The sequence below is a fragment of the Vigna umbellata genome, chromosome 1 (genome assembly GCF_029865625.1).
Source record: "Vigna umbellata cultivar VRB3 chromosome 1, Vumbellata_1.0, whole genome shotgun sequence".
In the NCBI taxonomy this organism is placed as follows: Eukaryota; Viridiplantae; Streptophyta; class Magnoliopsida; order Fabales; family Fabaceae; genus Vigna; species Vigna umbellata.
Genome location: NC_142165.1, coordinates 70,647,980 through 70,675,741, shown reverse-complemented (window position 1 = coordinate 70,675,741; position 27,762 = coordinate 70,647,980). Strand labels below are relative to the sequence as shown.

Below are 27,762 nucleotides of genomic sequence, written 5' to 3'. Positions count from 1 at the left end.
GTTCCAAATGATGGTGAGCTGAAGAGGATCATTCTTGAGGAAGGACATCAAAGTCGTCTTAGCATGCATCCTGGCATGACTAAGATGTATCAAGACCTCAGGAAATCCTTTTGGTGGTCAGGAATGAAGAGTGATGTCGCTCGGTTTGTGGCACCTTGTTTAACTTGTCAACAAGCAAAAGCAGAACATCAAAGACCGGGCGTTCTACTTCAGCAACTGGAGATTCCTTAGTGGAAGTGGGATAGCATTTCTATGGACTTCGTGACCCACTTACCCTGTATGGTCAAGAATCACGACTCCATTTGGGTGATAGTGGATCGGCTGACTAAGAGTGCATACTTCTTAGCTGTCAACCTTAAGATGTCTATGGAAAATCTAGCTAAACTCTACATCAACGAGATCGTTCGTTTGCACGGAGTGCCATCCAACATCATCTCTGATCGAGACACAAATTTTACTTCTCGGTTTTGGCAGTCCCTGCAAAGTGAGTTAGGTAGCAAGTTGCAAATGAGCTCAACATATCACCCTCAAACGAACGGTCAATCTAAGAGGACCATCCAGGCGTTGGAAGACTTGTTGAGGACGTGCATTTTAGATCATTTGGGTGTATGGGATGAAGTCTTACGTTTGGTTGAATTCACCTACAACAACAGTTTCTAGTCCAGCATTGGAATGGCTCCTTTTGAAGCTCTATATGGGAGGAAATGCAGAACTCCTCTCTGTTGGTTCAAGGAAGGAGAAAAAGTGTTGACTGGACCTGAACTTATCCAGCAGACGACCGAGAAGGTAAAGATGATTCAAGAAAGATTGAAAGCGTCTCGGAGCAGACAGAAGTCGTATGCTGACAAAAGGAGAAGGCTTTTGGAGTTCACTGCAGGAGATCACGTCTTCCTTAGATTGAATCCAACTATTGGAGTAGGTAGAGTCGTTCGTCCTAAAAAGCTGTCTCCCAAATTCATTGGTCCATATCAGATTTTAAGGCGCATCGGACCAGTGGTGTACGAGATAGCTTTGCCTCCTCGACTGTCCAACCTTCACACAGTTTTCCATGTATCCCAACTCCGGAAGTATATCGCTCATTCTTCTCATGTAATGGAGTTAGAGGATGTTTGTATTCGTGAAGACAGTTCGGTGAGATGCAACAAGTTAGCATCGCTGAGAGCCAAACTAAGTACTTCAAAAGAAAAGCCATCAAGTTAGTTAAAGTTGTTTGGGACGAGAATACAGGCGACTCTACATGGGAAGTGGAAGATGCAATGAGAGACTTGTACCCTCATCTATTCTTTGGTAAGTCTTAATTTTCGAGGACGAAAATTTTTGTAGTTAGGGAGAATGTCAAAACCACTCAAATCCACGCACGTAACGTCTTAGTGGATTGCATGTGTCATGCGAGGGGTTCGACACTCAGATAGGTGAAGGCAGGTGTATTTGATTTTGAACGAGTATTCCGGAGAGGAATATCTCATAATTGGATATTAGGCTTTGTATGAGTGAATGATGAATTATCTTATTTGATTGAATTGTGTAAAATATATGTTGATACATGAATTAAATTACATAAGCTTACCCTATGTCTTTCTGTCTTGTCTGTTTTGTACATTTGGTTGTCTTTTTGTTGCAATGATCATCCATGTGGATGTGAGCAGAAGGAGACGAGCTACTGGAAGAGGTGCTGGAGGAAGATAATTTAGTTGAGGTAAAAGTGAAGACCGAACAGTAGAATCGTTTGATCAAAATTGCTTATCTTGTATAGTGTAAGATTTTAGTTCTTTCCGTAAGGTCGTTCGGCTACAAGCGTACTTCTCTTTTAATGTAAGACTGATATGTAATATTATCCAATGTAAATATTCTATTATATAATTTTAGACTGTATCTTTGAGATGTTACACTATTCATTGAATACAATGATAAATAGTTCATTATATTTTAAAATTTGAGTTCATAGTTATACAAAATTTTAAATAATTTTTTAAACTGAAAGAGTTTAGTCTTTATAAAAGAAGATTTCTTGATTTTATTTTTTTATTGAAGAAACTGTATTCCAAACCTTATAAAATTTAAAATTTTAATTTTAAGTTTTTGTAAAATGAATAAATTTTAATTTTTTTGTAAAATGAATAAATTTTAATTTTTTATACCTGTATAATATATTGTATAATTTAATCTTTAAAAATTTTGAAAGCACTATCTCTATCTCAAAAAAACATTTCATGGCTAATTAATAACTTAATGCATATAAGCCGAAGCACAGTTATAATGAGACCAACATAATGTAGTTGTAATTCATGATTTAAACTCATTTATAGAACTAATACTGTTAAAAAAAAATATATATATATATATATATATATATATATATATATATATATAAAAGTACATAAATTCAAACAATGACTAAGACACTAATATTTATGTTTTAAAATGTTTTTATTTTGTGTAAATGAGATCCCGCTCTTAATATCTGTGGAAATTTTTATTAGTATTTTAAATTTATAATATATTTTACCTGTTTTTTAAGTCTTATTATTAAGGTTTAATTGCTTCCTTTGTCCCCAGTTTGGTTGAATTGTGTCAAATTCATCCTCATTTTTAAAAAAGTTTCATTGTCGTCCTCACGTGGTATAAAAGTGTCAATTGAATCCAAACATAGAAAAAATTTGTGTCAAAGTAGTCATTTTTCCTATATCTCTGTGTCTTCCTTTCATATGTCACTTCTCTGGAGCTATGAAAAGCCTTAAATTGGATAAGGTAAAATGAATATCTGTACTTGATTGTATGAAAGTAAGGCACAGATATATAGGAAAAATGACTACTTTGACACAAATTTTTTCTATGTTTGGATTCAATTGACACTTTTACACCACGTGAGGACGACAATGAAACTTTTACACCACGTGAGGATGACAATGAAACTTTTTTAAAAATGAGGATGAATTTGACACAATTCAACCAAACTGGGACAAAGGAAGCAATTAAACCTATTATTAACTATTAGTGAAGATACATACATGCGCGGTGCTCACTTTTTATGATAAAAAAAATATTATCATAATTATAAATTAAATTTAAATAATTTTTATAATTTTATTGTAGGTAATTTTTAGTTGTTTTAGATAACTTTTTTCATTACAAATATTTTTATTAATTTAAAAAATAGTTAAATTTTATGAGAAAAAAATTTAAATCGAAAATTATTAAATTTAAAAAATATCACATAAAAAGTAAAGTTAGTAAAATAATTATTTTAATTTAAAAAATATTTAAAGGTTAAAATTGAAAACTAAATGTGTATATCAAAAGATAGAATCTCTTTATATTATAGTATAAAAGTATAGATATATAGTTAATTTTAAGCTAAAAATGAAAATGGCCATTAATATAACTAAGGTAATAAAAAATATTTTAAATGTCAAAGTGAAACTTGTTAAGCTCATAATTTAATTAAGTAATATATTTATTTTAATAAAAAATAAGGTAATTTTATATATTCTTTTTAAGTTTTCATTTAATAATTTATTTTTTTAAAAAATATTTTTATAAAAAATAATTATATTTTAATAAGAGCTTATAATTTATTTTGAATATATAATATTGAATCACTATAAAATAACATTTTCAATATGTAATAAACAAGAATTTGATCTCTAAATATAGAAAATGTTCAAATATATTTTAATTTTTTGAATTAATTATTAAAATACATTAAAATTGTGTGTGATATGAAATTAATTTTTCTTTTTCAACCTTATACAATTTAATACTAGTGTAAAATAATTTACTTAAATATTTTTTAAGTTTATGTAAATAGATATTTAAATAAGTAAGATGATTCATTAATTATTTGGAATTGAGTTATTAGTTATTCGTACACATACGTTAATTTAAATAAATACACGTAAAATTTTGATTAAAGTTAATTATTTAAATTAGCTTAGTGCATACCGCGGTTACAAAAACAACTGGGAAAACCAGCATTACAAATTAGTGACGGTTTTTTTGAAACCGTCCCTATTTCTAGGAGTTTCTAAAACTGCCGGAATTAACCGAGGTTCTGTGAAACCGCTCCTATTTCCACGGGTTTTTGAAAAACCGCCGGTAAATTTTACCAGGGATTTTCCAAAACCGCCTGAAAAATCATTTTTTTAAAAAAAAAATTATATATTTACATTTCAATTAATGAACTCTCCTAGCCTAATTCTCCTTAGTAAAACACCTTATAAAATAATCTACCTCTTATGCACAATATTTCATTCTAAAAATAGTGGAAATTAAAAGAAAAAAAAATAGATAAATTCATAATCACCAGTTCATCACACATGTAATTCCATTTCCTAACTTTATTCCATATCACACTGAAACTTAGGAATAAAAATACATTATTTTCTGATTTCAACAACAATCAACCAGACCTACAACTTCCAATAAAACATATTAATCTGAACAAGAAATCATGCAAGTTCTTGGATGACAAATCTTGAAAACTGCCTGGGTGCTGATGTTCTTTCAAAACACGTGGCTTAGAATGATTAAGGTTAAAATATCCAAGACTAGCATACTGTAACAAGAAAGCCTGATTTGGGTGCCCAGAAAGTTAGACTGGGTTCTCTCCGGGATAAATGAAGTTCCTGACTCAAACCCATATTTCCATTGAGAAAAACTGTCATGCTGCTTAAAAGAACGACAAAAAAACATTAACTTAAATGATGAAATTATATAACCGCTAGTCTAGTTTTAAAACCATCGCTAAGACTTGGAGAGAAGTAGCATAACAACATGATATTAATGACAGTGGGGACAAAAACCTCCCTTGGTTTTCTTCCATTTTGAACAGGACGCCATTTCTTAGTCACCACCACACACTCGCTGATGTAGAATAACAAATTCCATTATATATAACGAAAGGAGAAAAATAAGTACCCCGAGTTCTTCAGCCTCAGCTCTGTTACAAAGCAGGTTTAACCACAAGCTTGATTAACACAAATTATAACCATATAATTAGTCTACCAGCTTTGTTTAAAAGAAGATGATGTTGTGACAAAGAATTCAATGTACCAGTTAAACATTAATCAAATTACACGAGCAAGATTTGAGAATGTATAGAAATTACCTGCAAGCAAGCCAGTGTTTCCCCAAAGAAGAATGTGCTTCCATTTGAACTTGAAGCCTCTATTGGTATTGACCCAAGTGTTAGAGCTACTGTCATTTCCCTCTCAATTGCTGCAATTAATTTGAATAGTGTTAAAGCCATCCGATTTACTAGTGCAAGAACAAGGTATTGCCTAAACAATATGCATTAAGTTAAAATATAAATACTATATTAGTTATTATTAGGATTCAAATATAAAATTAGACAATAGAAAACATGAAGTCAAAGGGGATTTTAGGATTCATAAAATGGAGAAGGAAATACTTTAATGAGAAATACACATAAATGATGTAAGAGATGTGACATAACTTATCAAACAACTGCTCCCAGAAAATCTGGAAATTTTTTCGCTATTCGTGCTATTGCATCTTTGGCAGCAAGTTTGGGATCCATTCCCAACCTCATGCTTTCCACAGCTTGATAGCTGAAATTGAATAGAAGTATTCATCTAGATATTCAGAATTGAAAACACATAAGAATATTTAATTGAAGTGTAACTATACTATAGTAAGAACGCTTGAAAGTTGAAATTACCAAGGTAATGTTTTTTACAGGTCAATGCACTAGAAAAATAAGTTTAATACGCTAGTTGCAAAAAAATTATCATTTAACTATTAAGCAAGAACATTACATGATGGACCAGTTGTGCTCACCCCCAAATAGAAGTTGCGTACCAAAATTAACAAGCAATAGATATGCAATGAAAATAAGACACCATCAAATTGTCTGTGCGTATGCCAATATGCATAACTTCTAAAGAGAATCTAACAAAAAGTAACTCAGTATGTAAAATAGAGAAACTAGAGACTTTCTGTGCTACCATGGAAGGAAGCGCATCATGATGTCACCATCCCCAGTTGCACAACATGCACCAACTTCCTCTACAGCATATGCAGAGGATCCAGCTATGGGACCATCACCTACCCTGTAATCAAAGAAATACATATAAAAAAAACTTAATTATAAAAATCAACGAGAGAACAGACTAAGGGTGATCAATTTCTGTTGCATTAAATAAGTGTGAAGTTCATATCCAAAGAGGATATGTATTTGGAATTGACAGAAGCACTTTCCCCAAATGAAAAACACTCTCTTAGAGTGATATTCAAGAGTTCGTATGACAGGTAGTGTTTATTTTTGCAAAAGGAGCAAAAGTCAAAAAAATCATTTTGTTATTTCTAGTTATTATATAATTGTGTTATTATAATAATTAAACACATTATGACTTGGAAATAAAAGAATAAATATTTGTCTTTAAATTATAAAGTTTACTTAAAATAAATATACATCAGAAGTATATTAAAAAAATCTGTATATTTAGAAAATCTGAGTGTCATTTTCATAAAATAATATTCTTATTCTTCTTTCATAAATTTATATATATATATATAGGTTAATGGCTTGTTGATGTTAATGTTAGGGTAGTTTTCATAATTTCTTTCCACCATTTTGAATGTTGTCAATTTGGTCTTATTTCTTATAAAAATAAGTCAATATAATTTCTTCTACATCAAATTCATGATTACATCAAACACTCTATGAAGACTCTGTGTGATCTTAAACAGCAAGTATACAATATGTGGACATTATAAAACAGCTTTATTGGATTGATATTTGGTAATGATTGACTATATATTTTATTATATTTGTGATGATTTTATGGGAATGCTTTTATTATTATCCTGATAATGGGTTCTTTGTTCCAGTTATCAGGGTTAGCAATGGCCTCTTTCTAATATTTGAAATACAATTACAGTCTATATTCCAATCACAGGTCATCGTTTTCACACATATTCATAATATATGCAGGATGCAGACATGAAAGGCCTCTCTACAATAGGGGAGGAGGTCAAACAATGGATTGGTGATGGAGGTTGTACCATTGTTCTCCGAGGTCTCTGAAACGCATTAAGAGCAACCCAATTTGGAGATTTTGATTGGGATAAGAGAACACTTTTCAAGAAATTCAAGACATTGTTGTTGGAACTATTGCAGAAAATTAATATACAGATCAAATGGAAACAATATATTAGAATATAATTTTGATTTGAAGATAAGGAATAAGATAAGATATTCTATCGATTCAAAGAGTAAAAACACATCATCAGATTCGTCTTAAAATTTTCTTTTTAAGTAAAGTCTTTTCGATGTGGAAAATCATTCCTTTCGTTCAAGTATTTGCGTTTTGATGAACACATAATCAAAGATGAAGAATATTAATAATTATTATACCTAGGAGCTTCGTATGCCAATTCATATGGCCATCTACCAGCACACTACCACAAGAACAAAATTAGTTACAGATAGCAGAAAGTAGAAATCCAAAAGCAACAAGTTCAAATCCAAGAAGAAGTAAACGACTTGAATCAAAACAAGAACAACTTACCGATGTTTCTTAACAAATGAGGTCCACATAGTTACGAGCCGCTTCTGATCCTCAGAAAGACCAAGAAGCTCAAGTTTCTGCATATCAATTTACTCAATTAATGATTCCTCAAAACATAACTGATTTTGTTGTTTATGGAGAAGAAGTTGAACTTACCTACAGAGAGGAACTATTTCCTCCTCAATGTCACGTGTCCAAAGGGGCACTCCATTTGAACAATAGTGATGGGATTAACAACATGTCCTCTCCTAATAGTATACATCCAATTAAAACTAACCCAATTCAAGGTCAGATTCTTGTTAGTTAAGGCTAACACCTCATACAATGTCCTACTAGGTCGACCTTGCTTAAATGCTTTTGGAGCAATAGTGTCCACACCTCACTTGACGTTGAAGTATCCGTCAGACGAGGGCAAGATTTGTACGGTTAGGGCAGATCAGAGGATGGCGCGGGAATGTTATGTGGCAGGACTAAAGATGGAACCGTGGACACCAAGACCAAGAGCAAGAGGAGTGGAGGTAGTTATGGCAGATCTGGATCCTATGACGAATATCGAAGATCGTATGGAACCGCTCGGTGAACTACAGTCGTGGAGTCTGGGAGAAAAGGAAGAGCAATATACTTCCATTGGAGGGAACCTCGAGGATGATCAGAAGGAGGCCATCGGAAAACATTGAGGGATAATAAAGACTTGTTTGCATGGACGGCGGCAGATATGCCAGGAATTCATCCCAGCATAATGTCGCACAAATTATCTTTATTCAGAGAAGCTCGCCCGATGGCGCAAAAGAAATGAAGATTGGGGGCGGAAAAAAGGAGGGCGGTGGACGAGGAAGTTAAGAAGCTAATGGAGGTAGGGTTCATTCGGGAGGTGAAGTATACCACGTGGCTGCTAATGTGGTAATGGTTAAAAAGTCGAACGGGCAATGTCGAATGTGTACAGATTTCACCAATTTGAATAAGGCATGCCCGAAAGACACGTATCCCCTTCCTAGCATTGATGGATTAGTTGATTGCGCATCAGGATATCGGATTCTCAATTTTTTGGATGCTTACTCTAGGTATAATCAAATTCACATGTATCATCCAGATTGTGAAAATATAGCATTTATCACAGAGCGTTCTAATTACTACTATGAGGTCATGCCATTTGACCTTAAAAACGTTGGAGCCACTTACTAGCGGTTGATGGATAAAGTCTTCAAGCAGCAAATTGGGAGATGTATGGAAGTATACGTTGATGGTATGGTTATAAGAAGTCGAACGGTGGAGGAGCATGTGAAGGACTTAGTAGAAGTGTTTGGGCAGGTGCGGAGATACGGTATGCGATTGAATCCTGCTAAGTGCTCGTTCGGGGCTACGGTAGGAAAATTCTTGGGTTTCATGCAGATTGAACGGGGGATTGAAGCTAACCCAGAGAAGTGCCAAGCAGTGTTAGAGATGAGAAGTCCTCAAAATTTGAAGGAGGTGCAAAGGTTAGTGGGACGATTGACTTCCTTATCCAGGTTTATCCCTAAACTTGCTGAACGGATAAGGCCAATCATTAAAATAATGAAGAAAGATGTTAAAGGACAGTGGAATGATCAGTGAAGCAGATATTAACTAGCCCACCTGTCATGGGACAAACGGAGAGTGGGCATGATTGGCAACTCTATTTAGCTACGATTGATGTCACGATTAGTGTTGCACTAGTATAGGAGACTCCAGAGTTCAAGCCAATCTACTTTGTCAGCAGAATTCTTAAAGATTCAGAGAAAAGGTATCAGCAATTGGAGAAGGTAGTGTTGGGAGTATTGAACGCAACGTGGCGCTTGAGGCCTTATTTCTAGAGCCACCAGGTGGTGGTAAGAACCGATCACTCAGTGGCAAAACACCTGTAGAAACCATATTTGGCAGGAAGGATAGTGGGTTGGTCCGTTGAGTTATCAGAGTTCGATTTACGTTATGATTCGCTCGGGTTGGTAAGAGGACAACACTTGGCAGAGTTTGCGGCGGAACTTCCTGTGGAGGACGGGGATAACCCATTCATCTAGAAGCTTTTCTTCAATGGATCAGCTAGTAAGAGCAGAGGAGGAGCGGGAATTGTGCTTGAAGGGTCAGACAGTGTGATAATTGAACAATCGCTTATCTTTAGATTCAAGATAAGTAACAATCAAGCTGAGTATGAAACCCTGATAGCAAGTATAGAGCTTGCTCTTGACTTAGGCGTTCTCTCTTTAGAGTGCCAGACCGATTCACAGCTGGTTGAGGGACATAAGAATGGAGGCTTCCAAGTAAAAGACGATCATTTGCTTCAATATTTTCACAAAGCTCAGAGTTTAAGGGAGCGGTTCAAAACAATAGAGGTGAAGCATATACCTCGAGAGGAGAACGCTCGAGTGGATGTGCTATCCAAATTAGCCTGTGGGAAAGAAAAGGGACAGCTATCTTCAGTGATTAAAAGGACCTTGATGAAACCTATCATAGAATGTTCAGCTACCTTCCAACCGATTGAGCAATTTGATTGGAGAAAGGAAATCGTAGAGTTAATCAAGGGGCAGGAGGAATGGAAACCACTGAAAGCGAAAGACTCTAAGAGAATTGCTTGGTATCTTCTAATCGGGGAAGAGTTGTACCGAAGAGGCTTCGCAGCTTTGCTGATGAAGTGTTTAATGTCGGTCGACAGAGCTTAGAGAAAGTTTCTCTTGGTAGCCATTGATTACTTTACTAAGTGGGTGGAAGCCGAGCCTCTCGCTACCATATCCGCCGCACAAGTCCAGAAGTTGTTCTAGAAGCTCATTTGTAGGTTTGGATTGCCGTAGACGATAATCACAGACAGCGGAAGGCAATTCGTGGATAAGAAATTGGTAGCCTTTTACTAGGGATTGGGAATAAAGCACATTACCAGCTCGCTGGAGCATCTCCAAACTAATAGGCAGGCATAAGCGGTGAACAAGGCCATTATTCAAGAATTAAAGAGGTGGCTTGGAGAGGCGAAGGGAGCATGGTCAGATGAGTTGCTGGAAGTCTTGTGGAGTTATTGTTGTACGCCGCACGACACTACAAGGGAATCTCCTTTCAATCTCACATATGGCACCGATGCGATGCTTCTGGTTGAGGTAGGAGAAGCCACGGTTAGGAGAAGGTTGGAAGATGCTAAGCGAAATGAGGAGTCGTTGAGGGCCGAGTTAGATGTCTTGAAAGAAAAACGAGAGGCATCGGTTGTTCGGTCGGAGGAGCAAACAAGACTGATTGCAAGAAGATACAATACGAAAATCCGGCCTAGGCATTTTTTAGAGGGCGATTTAGTGTGGCGTAAAATAGCAGACGCTAGGAAAGAGCGGGCCCATGGAAAATTCACTGTCAATTGGGAAGGACCGTTCAAGATAGCTTAAAGCCTTGGCGGTGGAGCATATCGGTTGGGGCATCTGAATGGCAAAGTCGTCTCAAATACTTGGAACGCAACTCATTTAAAGTTTTATTTTAGCTAATACCATGTAAATTTGCATTTAGCTAATAAATAACATCAGGAGCTTTTTTCAGCAATTTTTGTTCGTTTTTTAGTTGTTCAACACAGGAAAAGGCCCTCGGGTTGTTAAGCTCAAAAGGGGGTCCCTATCGTTTGTCGCTCAACGCGGGAAAAGGCCCTCGTGCTGTTAAGCTCAAAAGGAGGTCCTTGTCGTTCGTCGCTCAACACAGAAAAAGGCCCTCGGGCTGTTAAGCTCAAAATGGGTTCCCTATCGTTCGTTGCTCAACGCAGGAAAAGGCCCTTGGGCTGTTAAGATTAAAAGGGGGTCCTTGTCATTCGTCGCTGAGCACAGGAAAAGGCCCTCGGGCTGTTAAACTCAAATGGGGTCCCTATCGTTCGTCGCTCAACATAAGAAAAAGCCCTCGGGCTGTTAAGCTCAAAAGGGGGTCCCTGTCATTCGTCGCTCAACACAGGAAAAGGCCCTCGGGCTGTTAAGCTCAAAAGGGGGTCCTTACCGCTTGACTGAATTTGCGAACTTCAGGACTAAAAGGTCACGTTCCTTTATTTGTCGTCTGTTATCGGTAAATATCGGACAATTTTTACTTCTTAAATGACGAAGAAAATAAAAGAGTAGCAGCGCGATGAGGGTATCAATTAAAACTAATGTTGGCCAATATCGAATACAATATAAGACCAACATTTTGATCATTCATTGATAAAAGTTTGTATAGGAAATCACACCAAGCACAGGCCAAAAACTAGGTAAAATCAAAAAGTACAGCTTGGAAAGAGTTCATGATTAAGTGTTGAGGGTCACGTCTTCATCACCCGCAGGCTCGGAAGCTGGAGTCTCCTGTGCGATGCTAAGGTTGATGGCAGACTGGGTTGCATTATTGTCGAATCCAGGGTGAGTTAGAGGGGTTTCAAAGAAGTGATGACATTGCGCGATGCCCTGTTCGAACCCATGAAGGCGTTCGTCGCACACGGCACGGGCTAGGTATTCATTTTCTGTAGTAAGTTTCTTTTGATCGACAATCAGGGAGTCCCTCTCTTTTATCAGCTCATCATTTTGGGTTGAAGCTTTCTACAAGTCCAACTTCAAGGTATCATTGGCCAGCTTGAGTTGACGATTCTTATTTTTAGCTTGGGTCAAAGCAGTGGCGGCCTTCCCACGATCGTCCTCCGCAGTTTTCAGGGCCTCGCTCAAACGAAGTGACAGGCTGACGTTTTCCTTTTGGGCAGCTTCTAAATCTTGACGAGCGAATTCTAATTCTTCAGCCATCAAAGATTTGGCTGCACCAGCAGCATAACTCATACACACGTTGGCCCAAGCGGTGAGTTCATAGGCCATATCCAAGGCTTCACTGGGAGACATCTCCCTGAAGGGTTTCTTCTCCTCGGGTTGGAGGTGGTATTGAAGACTATCAATAATGCTTAAGCTCGGATCGAGGGGACCAGCGCGTAGAGGAACCTCTAATGTCTTCTTCATGCTTTTCTTATTAGAAGAAGTGGATTTCTCTCTAGAAGCTTTTTTCTTTGCATCACTCTCAGGGTGGACTTCAGGATTCGGAGGAAAATTGGAGGGTTGATCAGTAGAAACCTTCGGTGCAGACTGGACCGATCGGGAAGTGAGATCCTTCAAACCCGCAGCATCAGGAGAGGATGTGCCTTCTCTAGCTTTCTTCAGCTTTTCTTTCTTGCGGGCTATCATTGCTAAGAAAGCCCGATGCTTTTCCATGGCACCGTATAAATCTGAAATAAGAAGAAAAATTGAGATAAGTCACAGGTGGCGGTAAGGCGGTAATGAAAGTCTTACCAAACACTCTAGCACGGAAAGTGTTAGAGCCCAAGAAACCGATGAGCTTGCGAGAGGAGATCTTCCGCGGTAGCTGATCGAACTGGCTGACCACGTCTAGTTCATCGGGAGTCATTTCAGCTTTAGACCATGAAATCACCTTCTTGGGACATGACGTCCAATAAAAGGGAAATTTCGATCGTCCGTCCTCAGTGTAAAAACCTAACCAATGGGCGTCCTTCATTGCGACCTTAAAGAAATTGGTCTTGAAATCTTTGTATGATGCATTGAACAAAGCAAACAATTGCTTATCCTTCATTGGGGCAAAGGACACCCAAGATTTACTCGCAATGGGTATAGCTCGGAAGAGTGCAGAAAGGCAGCAGAAGTTGGGGTTAAGATAAGGGTAGAGCAAACCACAGAAAAGGCCTGCATGTAAGCCTACCCGTTCGGGTGTAGCTGAGTTGGGCATACATTCAAGGCTTGCAGAACGCCCATCTAAAAGTCGGTAAACGGAAGTTGAACACCTAAATCCCGAAACAGGGTGACGTACACGTAAAAGAAGTCTAGATCATAACCCTCACGCCCGTGGCATCCCCGCTCGTTTGCTCTACAAACTACTAACTTAATGCGTTCAGCATCTCTTATGTTATATAGCAAGCACACTCTACTCATCAAAAACTCTATGGAAGCGCTGGTGGTAAAATAAGGAGCGTGCAAGCCTACCTCTTAGGGAGCCCATTTATACCCTTTTATAGTAGGAGGAGGAGCGACGTCGAACCATTTCGGGGTGTTGTCGACCTCTAGTTCCACATCCCCTTCGGAGCCTTTGTTCTCAGATCCGAGAATAGAAGAGCTTACTGAGGACGATGACTCTGCCGCATCATCAGCGTACCCCAAACCCTCAACCGCAACCTCATCGACGGAAAGCGGAGAAGACATAATTACCTTTGAGTAAAGACGATCGGAGAAGAAGGAAAAGAAGAGTAAAGATGTGAAAATGACTGGTGGGCCTTCCTCGTATATATAGCCTAGAAAAGCGGTTTCAACGTGTCCTGGTATCAACGGTTACTCTTTACCTAAACCGCCTTAAGCTTTAAACCCCTTCGCGCCTACCAATAGGCGCTCGGGGCTTGGGGGGCTTAATGTACTACCTCCCAGTAACCGATCAGTCATGAAGAAGGAGAGTCGGGTCGATCGAGTCGATCGGTAGTAGGTCCAGGTGAGGTAAATGACGAGGTAAATGTTATTAATGGTCAATCAATGCGGTTAATAATCATGATAACAGCAAGAATGCGACATTTATGGATAATTAACAGATTTCAAGGCGCAATAATATACAGCATTAATGGATGATTAATGGGCTGGCCATTTTATGAAGCCTATAAATACAAAATTAATGACCAGGTTAGACGACTGAATCAATAGTTAAGTTAGCCTGCCATAGCGTAATTTTGACTTTAGCGTCAGAGTGTTTTGTACAGGTCAAACCCCGATCAGTACCAGAAAAGGAAAGGAACAGCAAATCCGAAACAAGGAAAGGAGGAACGGAGGAGTGTTCTCGGTCCACTACCGAAACATATATAGTTAAAAATAAATGTATTTTTATTAAAATGAGTAAAGTAAAATGATAGTTTGGTGTAACATAAAAGAAATTGGAAGATTTAAATGGATCAAAAGAGATATGACATATAATGAGTAGTAGCAGGAAAAGATAAAAGTTGTAAAAAACACTTTTTTTCTACGTCAAGTGCGAATCAAAATGAAATGTAGTCATTCTATTACTTATTTTCTACTTAAATTTGATTGTTCTTTTGGAAATGAAGAACAGGAAATTGACTTGTTTGATTTGAAAACGCATTTGAAGGGCAGCTTTTCGTCAATGAATCATCATAAAAATATTTGGCAAATTCTGTCCCTTCAATGTGATGATTACGCACCGTCCAGTTTGAACAAATATCCTTCCATGAGTACCCTTATTACTTACTTTTAAGTAAAACATGAAATAAGTTAAAATTTCAAATAATTGAACACTGTACAAGGTTTTAAAAATGCCTAAATAAATACAATTATAAATAGCTAACTTTCAAATAGATAAGTTAGACGTTTTAAGATACTTAGATATAGGAGTATTATTAAATTGTTTTTATTTGTTGAGTATTTAAAGTTTTCATATTTTTTAATTGAATTTTTTAAGTTTCTTTTTTCTTTTGATGATGTAGTTTTTATTTTGTCTTTGTCATTTGACTCACTTATAACATTTTAAAATATAGTAATAAATCATATTATAGTAGTCACAGAAATAATAAAATAGAATAGTTATAAACTGGGATATAAAGTATAAACTTTACAGTCATCCAAAATAACCATAGAATTTAAAACTTTAGATACAAAAGAGTATTCTAAAACTATACACAAAAATAAACAACCTAACTAAACTAAACAACAACATCATCGCCCTCCAAAGCCTGCTCCAGAAGCACTTCATCTCCCACTGCTCATATCAATCGGATGATCATTGCAAAAGAAAAGCATCACACATACAAAATACAAACACAAGCAGAAGGGTAAGCTAGATATACAAGAAAACATACAATTTAATATCACATAATATACACAAGATAAATCAATCAAAGTAACTAAATCAAACATCCTAGCATGTTATGTTCTAGACTTGACTTGTCCGGACTTAGAATGATTGTCGAGCTATGGCGGATCATGCACTCATGGTGGCCTCTACTGCTTTGCAAAGTCATTTCCAATGGGTTTCACCCTACCACACTCACGAGGTTAGTCTGTTCTGGGCCTTGAGGCATACTGGAAGCCCCCAAGACTAAGACCTCCTACTACTCCTCACGACATGGTTCAATCCTCTCTACTTGAGAATGAAAGACCATTGGAGTTTCAGGATAACCCCCAAGATTGAGCCCCAAGATTGAGCCCCAAGATAACCCTCCTCGCATAACGCCCCCAAATCGCTATGCGAAAGTCTAGACAGTGGCCCAGACCCCCTAAACACTCGCTATGAGCCCTTTTTCGCTATTCAAATTAATTTGGCAATGACCCCAAACCACCTCTAGTCGCTCAGCTAAATCATTAGTGATGCAAATCATCAAACAGAGAGCAAACCCCATAACCATTCGCACAGCGCACCCTCTCGCTGTGCGAATTGCTCAAATAGATAGCAACTCGCCAAGACCACTCGATGTGCGAATGGATTCGCACAGCGAGTCTGCATAATTCTGCAGCACGAATTCTGCATAATTAAGCAACCCAGCCCAACTTTACAATTCTAACTATTTTCCCAACTTCTAACACTCCTAAATTGTGTTATATACCTAATTAGACTTGACTAAATGTTTCTAAACCTTTCTAACATCAATCTAAAGTGCTTATGGATCAATTCCTACTTCAAAACCTCTAAAATCACAACTTATGAACTCAAAATCCATTCTACCACTTTTGACACATTTTTGTCCACTTTAAGAGCTTAAGCAAGTCACATTTGACTTACTAAAGCTGCCCCAACTGACCAATTGAGCATTTAACCTCTACTTCTCATTTTCACTACCCCACTTCCTTACCAATGACCTAAAACAATTATAGATCACTTCAGTTTCAACTAAACACCTTTCTAACATATTTTAAACCTTTCATACCCCCACTTACAGATCATACAACATCCAAACATGCTTAATTACATGGATCATAAATTTGCATATCATCACATTCAAGTTACACTTCACATATATCTTAAAAATCAATTTCAGTTCAACCAACTCAATATTCAAAAATTCATCATGCATATACTACAAATTTCTAATTCAAAACAAATCTAGTTTCCCTTACCTTAGAGATTTACAGCCTAACTCTAGAAAACTCCAATCGATGCTTGCATCGCAAGGTAACTCTAGAAAACCTTACAAATCATCAATTGGTGATAGAAAATCCATCTCAGTACCTAATTGAGCTAGAAATTGAAGAGGAGTGATAACTCTCAACTTTTGCACATTTTTCTAGGTTTAGAAGTCTTAGTTCATTTTAGTTTCTTTTTGTTTAGAATTAGGATAAATTTAGGTTTTTCTTTAAAATCTTTAGTTTTGTAAAATTTTAGTTAAAAAGAGGTTTTTAGGAGTATTTGTTTTTAGTTTTTGTTAATAATTAGAAATTAATATTTTTTTACAAAATCTTTTGATAAAAATCTTTCTTTTTAATTGATAAATTTCCTTTTCTTTTCTTTAATTTTGGATTGATTTTTTTGGTGCAGAATGGGCCCTTATAAATTGGGTTGAGTTGACAAATGACGCTGCTGATTGGAAGAAAATGCCTTGGAGTGTTGTTGCTTGAAGAATGAATTGAGCTGGCTGCTACGCTAAATTGGGTCGCTGGTGAAATTAGTTGGACTTGGACAACACTTAAGTGAAACGGTGCGTTTTAGCTGCAGCTGCTTGGGGTCTGAGATTTGTAATTCATTTTGGAAAAATGAAGGAAGCCCTCGAGCATTTGAGAAAGAGAAAGGAACCCTAGAGCTAGGGCAGAGCAAAGAGAGAAAAGCGAGACGACCAAAGGCGATCACTTTTTCGGAGAAGATGACCGGCGAGAAAGAAGATGACCTGGACCGAAGAAGGAGCTGCCTGGAGAGCTTACCGGAGTTGAACCGGTAAAGATGGAAGCTGATCAGAGGGCTTAAATAGAAGGATGAACAGTGGCCAACGACTATGAAGCTTCTCGAGCAAGGTTCCCCCCTCCCATTTTTTTCCTTTTTCCCCTTTCTTTTCTCTTTTCTTTTCTGTAACCCTATATAAAGGGGTTTTCTTCTGCCATGTAAACACTTCTACACTTTACAACTTTTCAGATACAGTTTTACGCTCTGTAGATTAGGTTTTTTTTTACGCTTTCTATAGAGTAGGTTTTCGTTTTCCTTGCTTTTGGAGCGCACACTCACAGTGGTGGCTTCGATTGCAAGTTTTGTTCGGTAGTTTTTCTTGTACTCTTCTTTTCTCGTTAATAAAATGTTTTTTTCGTTGATGTGTTCTGTTCTGAGTGTTTTTATGATTATGTGTTTGATTTTTGTGATGTTTTTGTTTTCTTGTGTGTGATTATGTTTCTTGGTTTGCTGAGAAATTGATTTGGACTATGTCACTCTGGATTCTATAATTCCTTTTGGAATTAAATGACTCTGTATTGAGCATTCTTTATCGAGATGTCTTCTCGAGTCAGAGATGAGTCCAATGCATAAAAATTGATTCAAATTTGTGTTTCTTTTATCAGATTTAGGTTTGCATTGATTGAGAATGAGTAGGAATTACCACTGTAAGTTCTAAAATATGAATTATAAGACCCAGTGATGGGCTTACTTTAGTTAGAATGTCTTTCTGAGTGTAACTGAAACTTTATCCTCAATCATTTTCACATTTAAATTTTGTTTGTGAATTTTAGATTGATGAATAGGCAAATGAACATTGGTTGGACAAATTAGTGAAAAAAGTCAAATGAGGTTCTGAAATATGACCTAGAATACCCTGTATTGGGACTCAACTTCACAGGATGTCTTCCTGAGAACTCTAAGCACTCTTTTATTCACTCGAATGTGCATTTCACCCATGAAATCAATTTTGTTTTTTAGTGTTATTTTGCTTTTGATTAATTAGAAGTTAGGTACTAATTTTTTTTACTTTGTTTCAATTCAAATTCTGTTTTTATTTGTTTTCTAATGTTGTTCTTGATTACTTCTATTTAGAGTAGGATTTGATGATTCATTTTGGGTTTTATGTTTTACATTCTAATTCAGATTCAATGCTTAATTTAGGAATATCTCGTGACTGTTAATGCATTCTTTTAGAATTAGGTTTTGCTTCTGTTCTGCATTTCTATTTCAAAGATTGTCTTTCCTTATTTTTTTAGCATTTGAGTTCTGTTTAGATTATACCATATATGTTATGTTTCAATTGTAGGAAGTTATTGTAAATAGGTTTTATTTATGTTTTAGACTGTTATTTTATTTTCTTTAATTACATGTCAATTTCTTTATTCTTTTAAATAGATTTTAGTTTAGATTAGTTTCAATTATTTTATTTTAGTTTCATTCATTTTAAATGTCCCCACATGTTTAGTAGTTAGTAAGTAAATAATTAGTAAATAAATACAAGACTTAACTCTACATTTTAAAACTTAATTCTGTTGAGTCCTAGGATTGATATTTTGGTTGCCCTATGCTACATTAGTGGGGACCAGACTTTGTTCTGCCTTAGGCGACTAAAAGGCAGTTTAACAAGGAGAATAACCAGATACATGCAACATAAATCGTTGCATGATCACAGTCCAAGAAAGTATGGAGAGAAAAAAAAGGAAACGACTTACCGGCTCAAAACAAGAAATTGATCGGTAGAGATTGTTGCCCTTGACGCAATGATCGTCTAGGCACTTCCTGATCATTGAACAAATAACACTATAGTGAGAAAGGGTAGAGATAAGTCAGAGAACTCAAAAAGAATAGAGTTCTAGAGAGATAGAGGTGATTTAGATAATGAATCGAGCTTTAAAAATTCTATTTATATTATAAGATTATTTTAAAATAAAAATGTTCGTCTCATAATTTAATACACATATCTACTCTAATACTCTATTTTTTAGATTCTCACATAACTTATGCTATGAAGTATGAGATTATGTAATTAATATATAAAAAATGAAATTAATTTAAAACGATAATTTACTTGTTCATTTTATATTATAAAACCATAAAATATCATGTTTTTAATGTATAAAGACAAGTAAAATAATATCACACGACAATATAAGTTACAAATTTAATTAAAAGATATAAAAAATTTAAACAACTAATAGATAAAAAAAATTATAAGTTAATATCAAACTAAAACATATTTGCAAATATTTAAAATATATTTAAATCATGTAGGACTGAAATTGATTCGTATTATAAACAAATTTATTAACTTATAATAAAATTTAAGTACGTGTCATTTTACTACTTATACAACTGTAAATAAAGTTGGTACATTAGTTGTATTCTAATAAAATAACATAAATTATGTTGTGCCTGTTTTCTATTTTGCAGGAAGGAAAAACGAATAGGCCCAGATAAGAAATGGAGACAGACAATCTAAATTGAAAAGGTTGACTTTGATGAGAGCCCCATCAGCAAGAACAGGGGCTATATAGTTAATAATGGACAAAAGTTTCTGAATGATTATCTAAGCTGTAAAAAACTAAGTGAACGAGATCATCATGGATTTGGTGTTCCATACAAATTTTAGTACTGAAAATTCGAGTCAGAGGTTCATTCTCCATTGAACTATATGTTCTATGAAAAAAATGAAATTACATTATACCATTATTAGCTCCAATGTCGTAATTACAATACATGTCTAATAATAAAGCACTACCTTCATGGACGTGGAAAATAACTCCTCACCAGAGGAGTGGAAATAGCACCAAAATGTAAAATACCAACAAAGATAAATAATAATAGATAATAATATATTAAGATAACTTTTTTTACAACATTTTAACATTAACATCACACATATTTTTGAGTTAGATTTAGAATACGCAATATGAGTAAAAAATTTGATATGTACGTGTAACATCCTAGTAGAGTAAAACCATCAAAATAAAACATTACATAGATGATAATTTATCAAAAACTTTTCAAAACTACTGAGAAAGGAGATCCTATACTTGGAGAATACATTTTATATATGTTGTGGCTCACTCTACTCTTCAAGCTAAGACGTCGAGAGAAAATCACTCCCTAAGCTCACACCATTTAAGGTGATCATTGCGAATGAGAAAAATACACAGACAATCAAAGACGAAAGTAAGGGTAAGCTAGTAGTAAAACAATTTATCATATTAAAAAAACATTGCAACATGTTTTACACCTCACACAACATAACCATCCATCCTAAACATGCAAGAGACTTATACTTGACTATCTGGATACACAATGATTGTCGAGTTAAAACATGTCCTACCTTTTATGAGATGGAACAACTGACAACCATCAAAGCTACCATACAAGGTTAATCCTTCAACATGCCCTTTGCCAAATGAAGAAAGGCCCTCAGGCTAGGACCATAGTGGGTTATGCACTTGTGTGGTGGAATAGCTGACAACCATCAAAGCTACCACACAAGGTTATTCTATACCACGTCTTAGGTTATGCTGGAAGCACCTAGACTAAGACCTCTTGCTACTCTCACCACATGACTCATCACTCTCTACTTGAGCATGGATGATGATTAGAGTGTCAGGATAACTCATCAAAACTAAGCTTCTTACATTCATATTAACACACTTGAAACCACGCCAAGAAGTTCCACCTTGGAACTAACCTCCATGACTTTGAAACCATTAATATCACTTCATATTCACATAGTACATCAATACATGAGACTACTAATTATACATTAAAGAAATAGAAACAACCATACAATTCATCATAAATCACCCAATAACACAATTTATTCATGGCATCTTAGTACTCATATTTAGCTAAGGAAAACAGCTCTAAAACCCTCACCAACAGCTACGGAAGGGTCCAAAACTCCAAAGACAAGCCAAAGAACGTCAAAAACTGATAACCGGAACCCCAAATTCGAGATCCCAAAAACTGAAAAAAGAAAAACCAAAATCTGCTGAGTTGCACCCAATGCCCCAAAAAGGGTGTCTGGGCACCAAACCCCTGGAATAGGGGTGCTAAGGGGGCGCCCAAGCGAATTCTTCTCGCAAAAACGCCCAGAGGCCCCTTGAAGGGCGCCTAGCGTTGCACCAGGTTCTAAAATTCACCTATTTGGACTTTGATGACCCTCTATATAAGTTTAAATGATTCCTAAACACTCTTAGGCACTGAGAAACATCTAAAAACATACATCTTGCTTGAATTGACAACTCCAAACCCAAATTAACCTATGAAAACTCAAATTCACTCCTATAAGTTACCCAAACTCAAATCTACACTTTCTAACCTCCATATCAGTTTCCTAACTGCATTACCAGATCCAAATACACTTTCTAGTACACTTCAATGCCTCAATTTCATCCCACTCCTCCTACTTTCAATTTCCACAACTTAAAACCTCAAAAATGGACTAGAAACGCATCCTATGAAGCAATTAACACTTCCGTGACATATTTTTCTGATATGAACCTCTAGACAAGTCTTAATTGGTCTCAAAATATGCTTCAAACTCTCCAAAACAGTTTACACCACTTATTTCAAAATCTCACTACTCAAAACCCCCTTTTTACACCAAAAACACCTAAAAGTTTCAACCATGAACCCCCTTCTTTGCTACATACCAATTTTCAATCATCCAACACTTCTAACAAGTCCCAAATAACCATAAAACAATGCTAAATGAGTTACCTTCTCACTCTCATACCTATTTCTCAAATTCACTCATCAAAACCCTACTTTTTAGACTTAAAACTCAAGAATTTAACCTTTTCACCTCATCACTACTCTGAATTCAGTTTCCAACAATAAAACATCATTATCACACTCAATCATGAATTATCAAGCATCATAATCACACCATACCAAATATACACAACATCATACTATTAAAATCATCCATGAGACATACATAACATACACAATCATACCAATTTCTCAAAACCGTCTATAACTTATAAAGATACCAAAATTTATAACACAAACACAAATTAAGAAGAGATTTATCTTTCCTTACCTCAAAATAGCATATCAACCCATGGAAGCGTCTCGTCGATCACTTGAAATGCAAGAAATTCCTAAATGAACCTATGAGACACCAATATTGAAATGGACAGAGTTTTTAGAACTCGAAATTCACCAAGAGCAAGAAAAGAGAACTAAATGGTACATGCATAACAGTTATGTGCATGATCATTGACCGAAGAAAAGAGGACAAAAAAACGAGTAGAAACTTATTTACTCTAAAATAGAAATTGATCAGTTGGATTTGTAGATCTTGACGTCGTGATCGTCTAGATACCTCCTGATCGTCAAAGAGATGACTCAGGAGTTAAAACTCTTAGAGAAAAGCTAGAGAACTCTAGAAAAGTGATTTTTAGAGAGATGGTAGGCTTTAAAATAATGAAAGTAGTTTATAACAAAACAATTTATAATAAAATTATTTAACATTAAAATAATCGAATCTTACTATTTTTAGGGTATCACCACTTCTAAAATATCATTATTTTTTTAGGTTTTACATTATGTTATGTTAAAATATTGTTAACATGTATTAACTTTTTTCAATAATATAAAGTTTTATTTTATTAAAAGAAAGTGGATTAATCTAGATTTACATTGTAATAAGAGGAAGACGAAGTTGACGTTGCTTCAGCACATAGAAAATAAATTTTTGAAAACTATAAAAAACCTGCAGAATATTAATTATCTAGTTATTCAAAACGGTATTAACAATATCAAATTGTTCGTGTTTTTTATACAATAGATAATACCATCATGTCATCCACAACGCAACTAATAATTGACTCATCAACAGGTAAGGGTATCCTCTGGAGGTATTTGATTAAACAATTTGACCTTACTTTGATGCATAAATGCGTATTATATATATATATATATATATATATATATATATATATATATATATATATATATATATATATATATATATATATATATATATATATATTAAAATGGTAACCATTAATAACATGTTAAAATTAGGTGAAACGTTGACAAAAACTCAATCATTGGCATACATATGTACAACATTCTCTTGATCAATGTTGAGGATTATAAATTTCAGAGATATAGAACAAAACCCATCAATAATTGAAAAGGAAAGATTCGGAATGACCTTCGATTGCGTATCCTAAATCAACTCTACAAATTAATAATTAATAATTAATAAATTATCCATGGCATATCAACAAGCTTTTAATTATAATATATTTGTTAAGTTATTTTATATATGTTTAAATGTAAAAAAATAGAGTTGTCAAAATGGGTCACAATCCGCGGGCCAATCTGGCCCATCACGAGTTCAGACTGGGTTGAGTTTGAAAAAATTGTATTTTTTTTATGCGGGTCAGATTTCAATCCGGCTCATTTAAATCCAACTATGCATATTGAACCCGTGGTGGGCCGGGTTGGCCCACCAACCCACCTACCTAATTTTATTTTATTAAAATTTAATTTGAATTTTATAAAAAAATATTTATTATTTTTTTTTGCTTGAAAAAATTATTTAAGTTCCTTATTTTGAAAATTATAATTAAGTGAACTGTGGTGGGCTGGGTTCGAATTTTTTTGGCTCGCTAATAAATGAGGATAGTTGTTCCCTACACCACCACGGACTACTTCCTCTACCTCCCCATTCCTCCTATTTTTCCCTTCAGTAATATTTAATTACTAAATTTAATTTTCACCAACATTCTAATACATCCCCACACCCCACATCCGTAAACCGATGTTAAAAACCCATGCTCTTCTCCTTAGCATGCTCTTCTCCTTAATCACATACAACTATACATTTTTTCTCATGGCAAGCACACTTAAACCGGGTCCTCTTTTTATCTAACATCCAAGAGCCCATACAAGGAACACACACCTACTAATTCACAAATTCAATACCCATATTGTTTACTACAAATACACTGTGTATACAACACAACTAACCTCATTAGTATTTAAATCCTCAATAATTCAATTAATGCATTCTAATATAAAATTTCATCCTTGACGCACATTTCATCTCCTTCAAAAAAAAGGAGAGAAAGGAAGAGTGGAGGTGAGACTGCAGAGAAATAACGAAAGGGAGAGAAAGAAATAAAGGAAGAGTAGGGGGAGGGTGCAGTGAAAGAGAGAAAAAGTGAGAGAGACAAAGAAAGGGAAAGTTGGAGGGAGGTGGGGAGGGAGGAGGGGGGGCTTGGGGTTGCAGAGAAAGAGAAAGAAAGGGAGGGGGTGGGGGTGTTAAAAGGTAAATAGTAAATGTAAAAAAAGGATAATTTTGAAATAAAAGAAAAATTGGGGAGGTGCAGGGAGCACTAGGAGTGGTAGAGAGAGCAACACTCATAAATGAGTCGGGTTGGGTTGGCTCACTAATGCTTTGTTGTTCACTTGAGATGATTTGGGGGAGATGATTTCGGGGAGAGTGATTAAATGGATTTGAGGGGATTTGAAGGTAAATTTTTTGTTTTTTATTTGAGTGAATTTGGAGGTAATTGAGAGTGGATTTTGAAGTAAAGTTGTAGAAGTAAAGTGTGTGAAAATTAGTGTAGGATTTGATTGATGTAACAGATTTAAAAAATTTGTTTAATTGGTATAAATTAAAGATTACCAAAATGTCCTAGTTATTAAAGTAATATAAAATGATATTTGTTAATGTTATATTTAATTGTAAAACTTTTTATAAAGAGTAAAAAATTACAAAATAATTATTAAAATTAATTTTTAAAAAGTAAAAAAATTATAATTTAATAAAATGAATTTACTTTTAAATGTAGTATTTGTTTGTAATATAATTTATTACCAAGTAGTATGAATTTATTGTTATGGAAGTGAGATTGATTATTTTAAATTTAATATAATTTAGTAAAATAAAATTATTTTAAATTTAATATTTTTTGTAATATAATTTACTATGTATGATTTGTAATCCAATTTAATATTTTTTTGTAATATAATATTAAATGTTGTTAAATATTTATATATTAGAATCTAAATTTTAGAAGCAATTTAATACATCAAATCAAATGCATTTTTATAGGTTATAATAATCAATTACAGAAGAATAATAATACTGCATGCATTAATATTGAAGAATAAAAGAAAGATTAAAAAGAAAATATAAATAAAGTTTCTTCTTTCTTCCACATGTCTTTTGTAGGAAGAGACACGGGTAATGTTGTTGCTGAGTTTGAAGGGTGTGTGTTTGGTTCCAAGGACTATAGAGGATAAGCCTGAGATTGGATGAGCCTCTCTAGCTTATTTTTTTGTTTTTTTCAAAACTTGGTTTCTCATATCTATTACCACCCCTTTCTGCATTTCCCCTATCTCTTACAAATCACAATCCTTTATGGCCATTGCCTGGTAAGACATGAGTAAAGAGGAGATTTTGAAGAAGATACAGGTGTGTTCTTTCCTCTCTTTCAACAATCAAGTCCTCACCTTTCTCATTTTTATCTGTTTATTTTCAAGCTTTTTAGTTGCTGGTTGTGCTTACTTTTCTTTTTCTTTTTTTTTTTTAAATCTTGAGAGTGTCGTTTTTTTTGTATGAAGTGTGTGGTTCCTCATTTTAATAATTCCTCTTATTTACAACCAAATTTCTCTTTATCCTGTGTTGGCTCTTGGGATTGCTTGAACATGTAGAAATGTGTTGGTGATAGTGGATCTCTGGCCGGAAGCTGCTCTTCCACCTCCGTCGCATATAATCCAGCGTCCACCACCAAAGCAACCTCTAGCTTCGTCGAACATGGTGCCTGCACCTCCACCACGAAGCTTCGAAGCTTGGAAATGCTCCAACGCTGGAACCGAAAACACCGTCAGTCAAACGTCAGGCCAAACGCACATGGAACCGAACACAGTGCTTGGGAACTGAATACACAATGGTTGTGAATAATGGAAACCGAATAACAACAACTGGAAACCGAATACAGGTGCCATGTAAATTCTTCCCACCCCTGGAACCAAATACGGGTGGAAGGGAACCGAATACACCTCCAAAATATTTCATTTCAGCCATTGTTCTTCATCTTGTTCAGTTTCAAACTTCATCTTCAACCATCATCTTCATAGTAGAATCGATGTACGTAAACTTCAAGACTTGGGCAAAGGGTAAAGAAGATATTGTATCATCAATCCTTCCAAATCGCTGCACTCTCGTGGGTAATGAAAAAATTATAAATCCCGCAAATTTGCGCCTTTCGTCTCCTGCAAATCCACGCCTTTCGTCTCAAGTGAACATAAAACAAATAGTATTTCTTCTCTCTCAAATATTCTTGAACAGTATTTTCTGTTCAAGTGAACACACCCTAAGTAACCAACTTAGGTCAAGTCGGGTGGCCTGTTTTTGTTTTGACAACTATATCAAAAGAATAAGAAAGCAATTCTATCATATATTTTTAAGATTCATAAAAAGTGTCAATAGTTGAAGTATAGTTTGAATATAGTAAACAAGAAAGCAAGATAATAAATGAGAGATAAATATGTTCCTAAATGACATATATCAAAAGATCAAGGGTGAAGAAAAATTCAAATTGAAAATGCGTATATTATTCCATTGAAATATTTGGGAAAAAGATATTTTTTTCGAATAAATGAATGATGAAAATCGAATGATTACTAACATTTTTCTAAACATATAAGCACCTTCCGCAGAAAGGAGTCGTCGAAACTACGATATGAACATAGAAATCGGATATGTTATCAAAACATGTAATAGTCCATTTCATAAGAACATGCTATAGTAATAATATATAATAGAAGACCATCTACCAAAATGTGAAAACGGATCGTATTTTTTTTTTCTTTCATTATGAACCAAACATAAAGTTTCATATTTATGTTTGATAAGAACTAAAACATGAAATTATAAATAAATAATGAAAAAAAAGATTTTACATACCAAAAACTAATTCTTTTTTATTTAAAAAAATAATTTAATTTTAAGAATATTAAGGTTTAGTTATTACCAAAATCGAAGAATCAAAGCCTAATAAAATTAAATAATATTTTAAATAAAAAAGTATTAAGTTTTGATTATTACTCTAATCAAAGTTTAATACTCTTAAAATTAAATAATACTTTAAAACAATAAATTTATCAGATTTTGGTTATTTTCAAAATCGATATTTAATACTCTTAAAATTAAAAAAGAATATTTTAAATCGGAAAGAGTATTAGACTTTGATTATTATCAAAATCAAAACTTAATATCATTAATACTTTGGTTGTGTCGTAATTAAAGTCTAATGTAGGCATTTTATTAAATAGTTTTTTATTTTTG

The 27,762-nt window shown here is 34.8% G+C and overlaps 1 protein-coding gene and 1 long non-coding RNA gene across 5 annotated transcripts; one reads left to right on the top strand and one right to left on the bottom strand.

The window, feature by feature from the left end:
* Positions 1 to 4,306: 4,306 nt before the first annotated feature.
* LOC124837121 (putative isoaspartyl peptidase/L-asparaginase 3) lies at positions 4,307 to 7,819 on the bottom strand. Of its 4 annotated transcripts, XM_088113023.1 has the most exons (8): positions 7,689 to 7,819; positions 7,533 to 7,609; positions 7,379 to 7,422; positions 7,027 to 7,132; positions 5,967 to 6,071; positions 5,108 to 5,570; positions 4,918 to 4,939; positions 4,307 to 4,665 (listed from the first exon to the last, which is right to left on the bottom strand). In XM_088113023.1, the coding sequence occupies exons 4-6, from the start codon at positions 7,053 to 7,055 to the stop codon at positions 5,459 to 5,461; spliced, it is 246 nt and encodes an 81-aa protein (XP_087969149.1). In that variant the 5' UTR covers positions 7,056 to 7,132; positions 7,379 to 7,422; positions 7,533 to 7,609; positions 7,689 to 7,819; the 3' UTR covers positions 4,307 to 4,665; positions 4,918 to 4,939; positions 5,108 to 5,458. The 4 variants fall into 4 exon arrangements, 2 of the variants coding, with proteins under 2 accessions (XP_087969149.1, XP_087969143.1); XM_088113017.1 differs by having other exon boundaries at positions 4,307 to 4,939; XR_015785928.1 differs by lacking the exon at positions 7,027 to 7,132 and having other exon boundaries at positions 4,307 to 4,939.
* Positions 7,820 to 25,544: 17,725 nt separating this feature from the next.
* LOC148206191 (uncharacterized) lies at positions 25,545 to 26,694 on the top strand. The gene is made up of 2 exons (XR_015783513.1): positions 25,545 to 25,887; positions 26,127 to 26,694. It is a non-coding gene; the product is annotated as an uncharacterized LOC148206191 (long non-coding RNA).
* Positions 26,695 to 27,762: the final 1,068 nt, after the last annotated feature.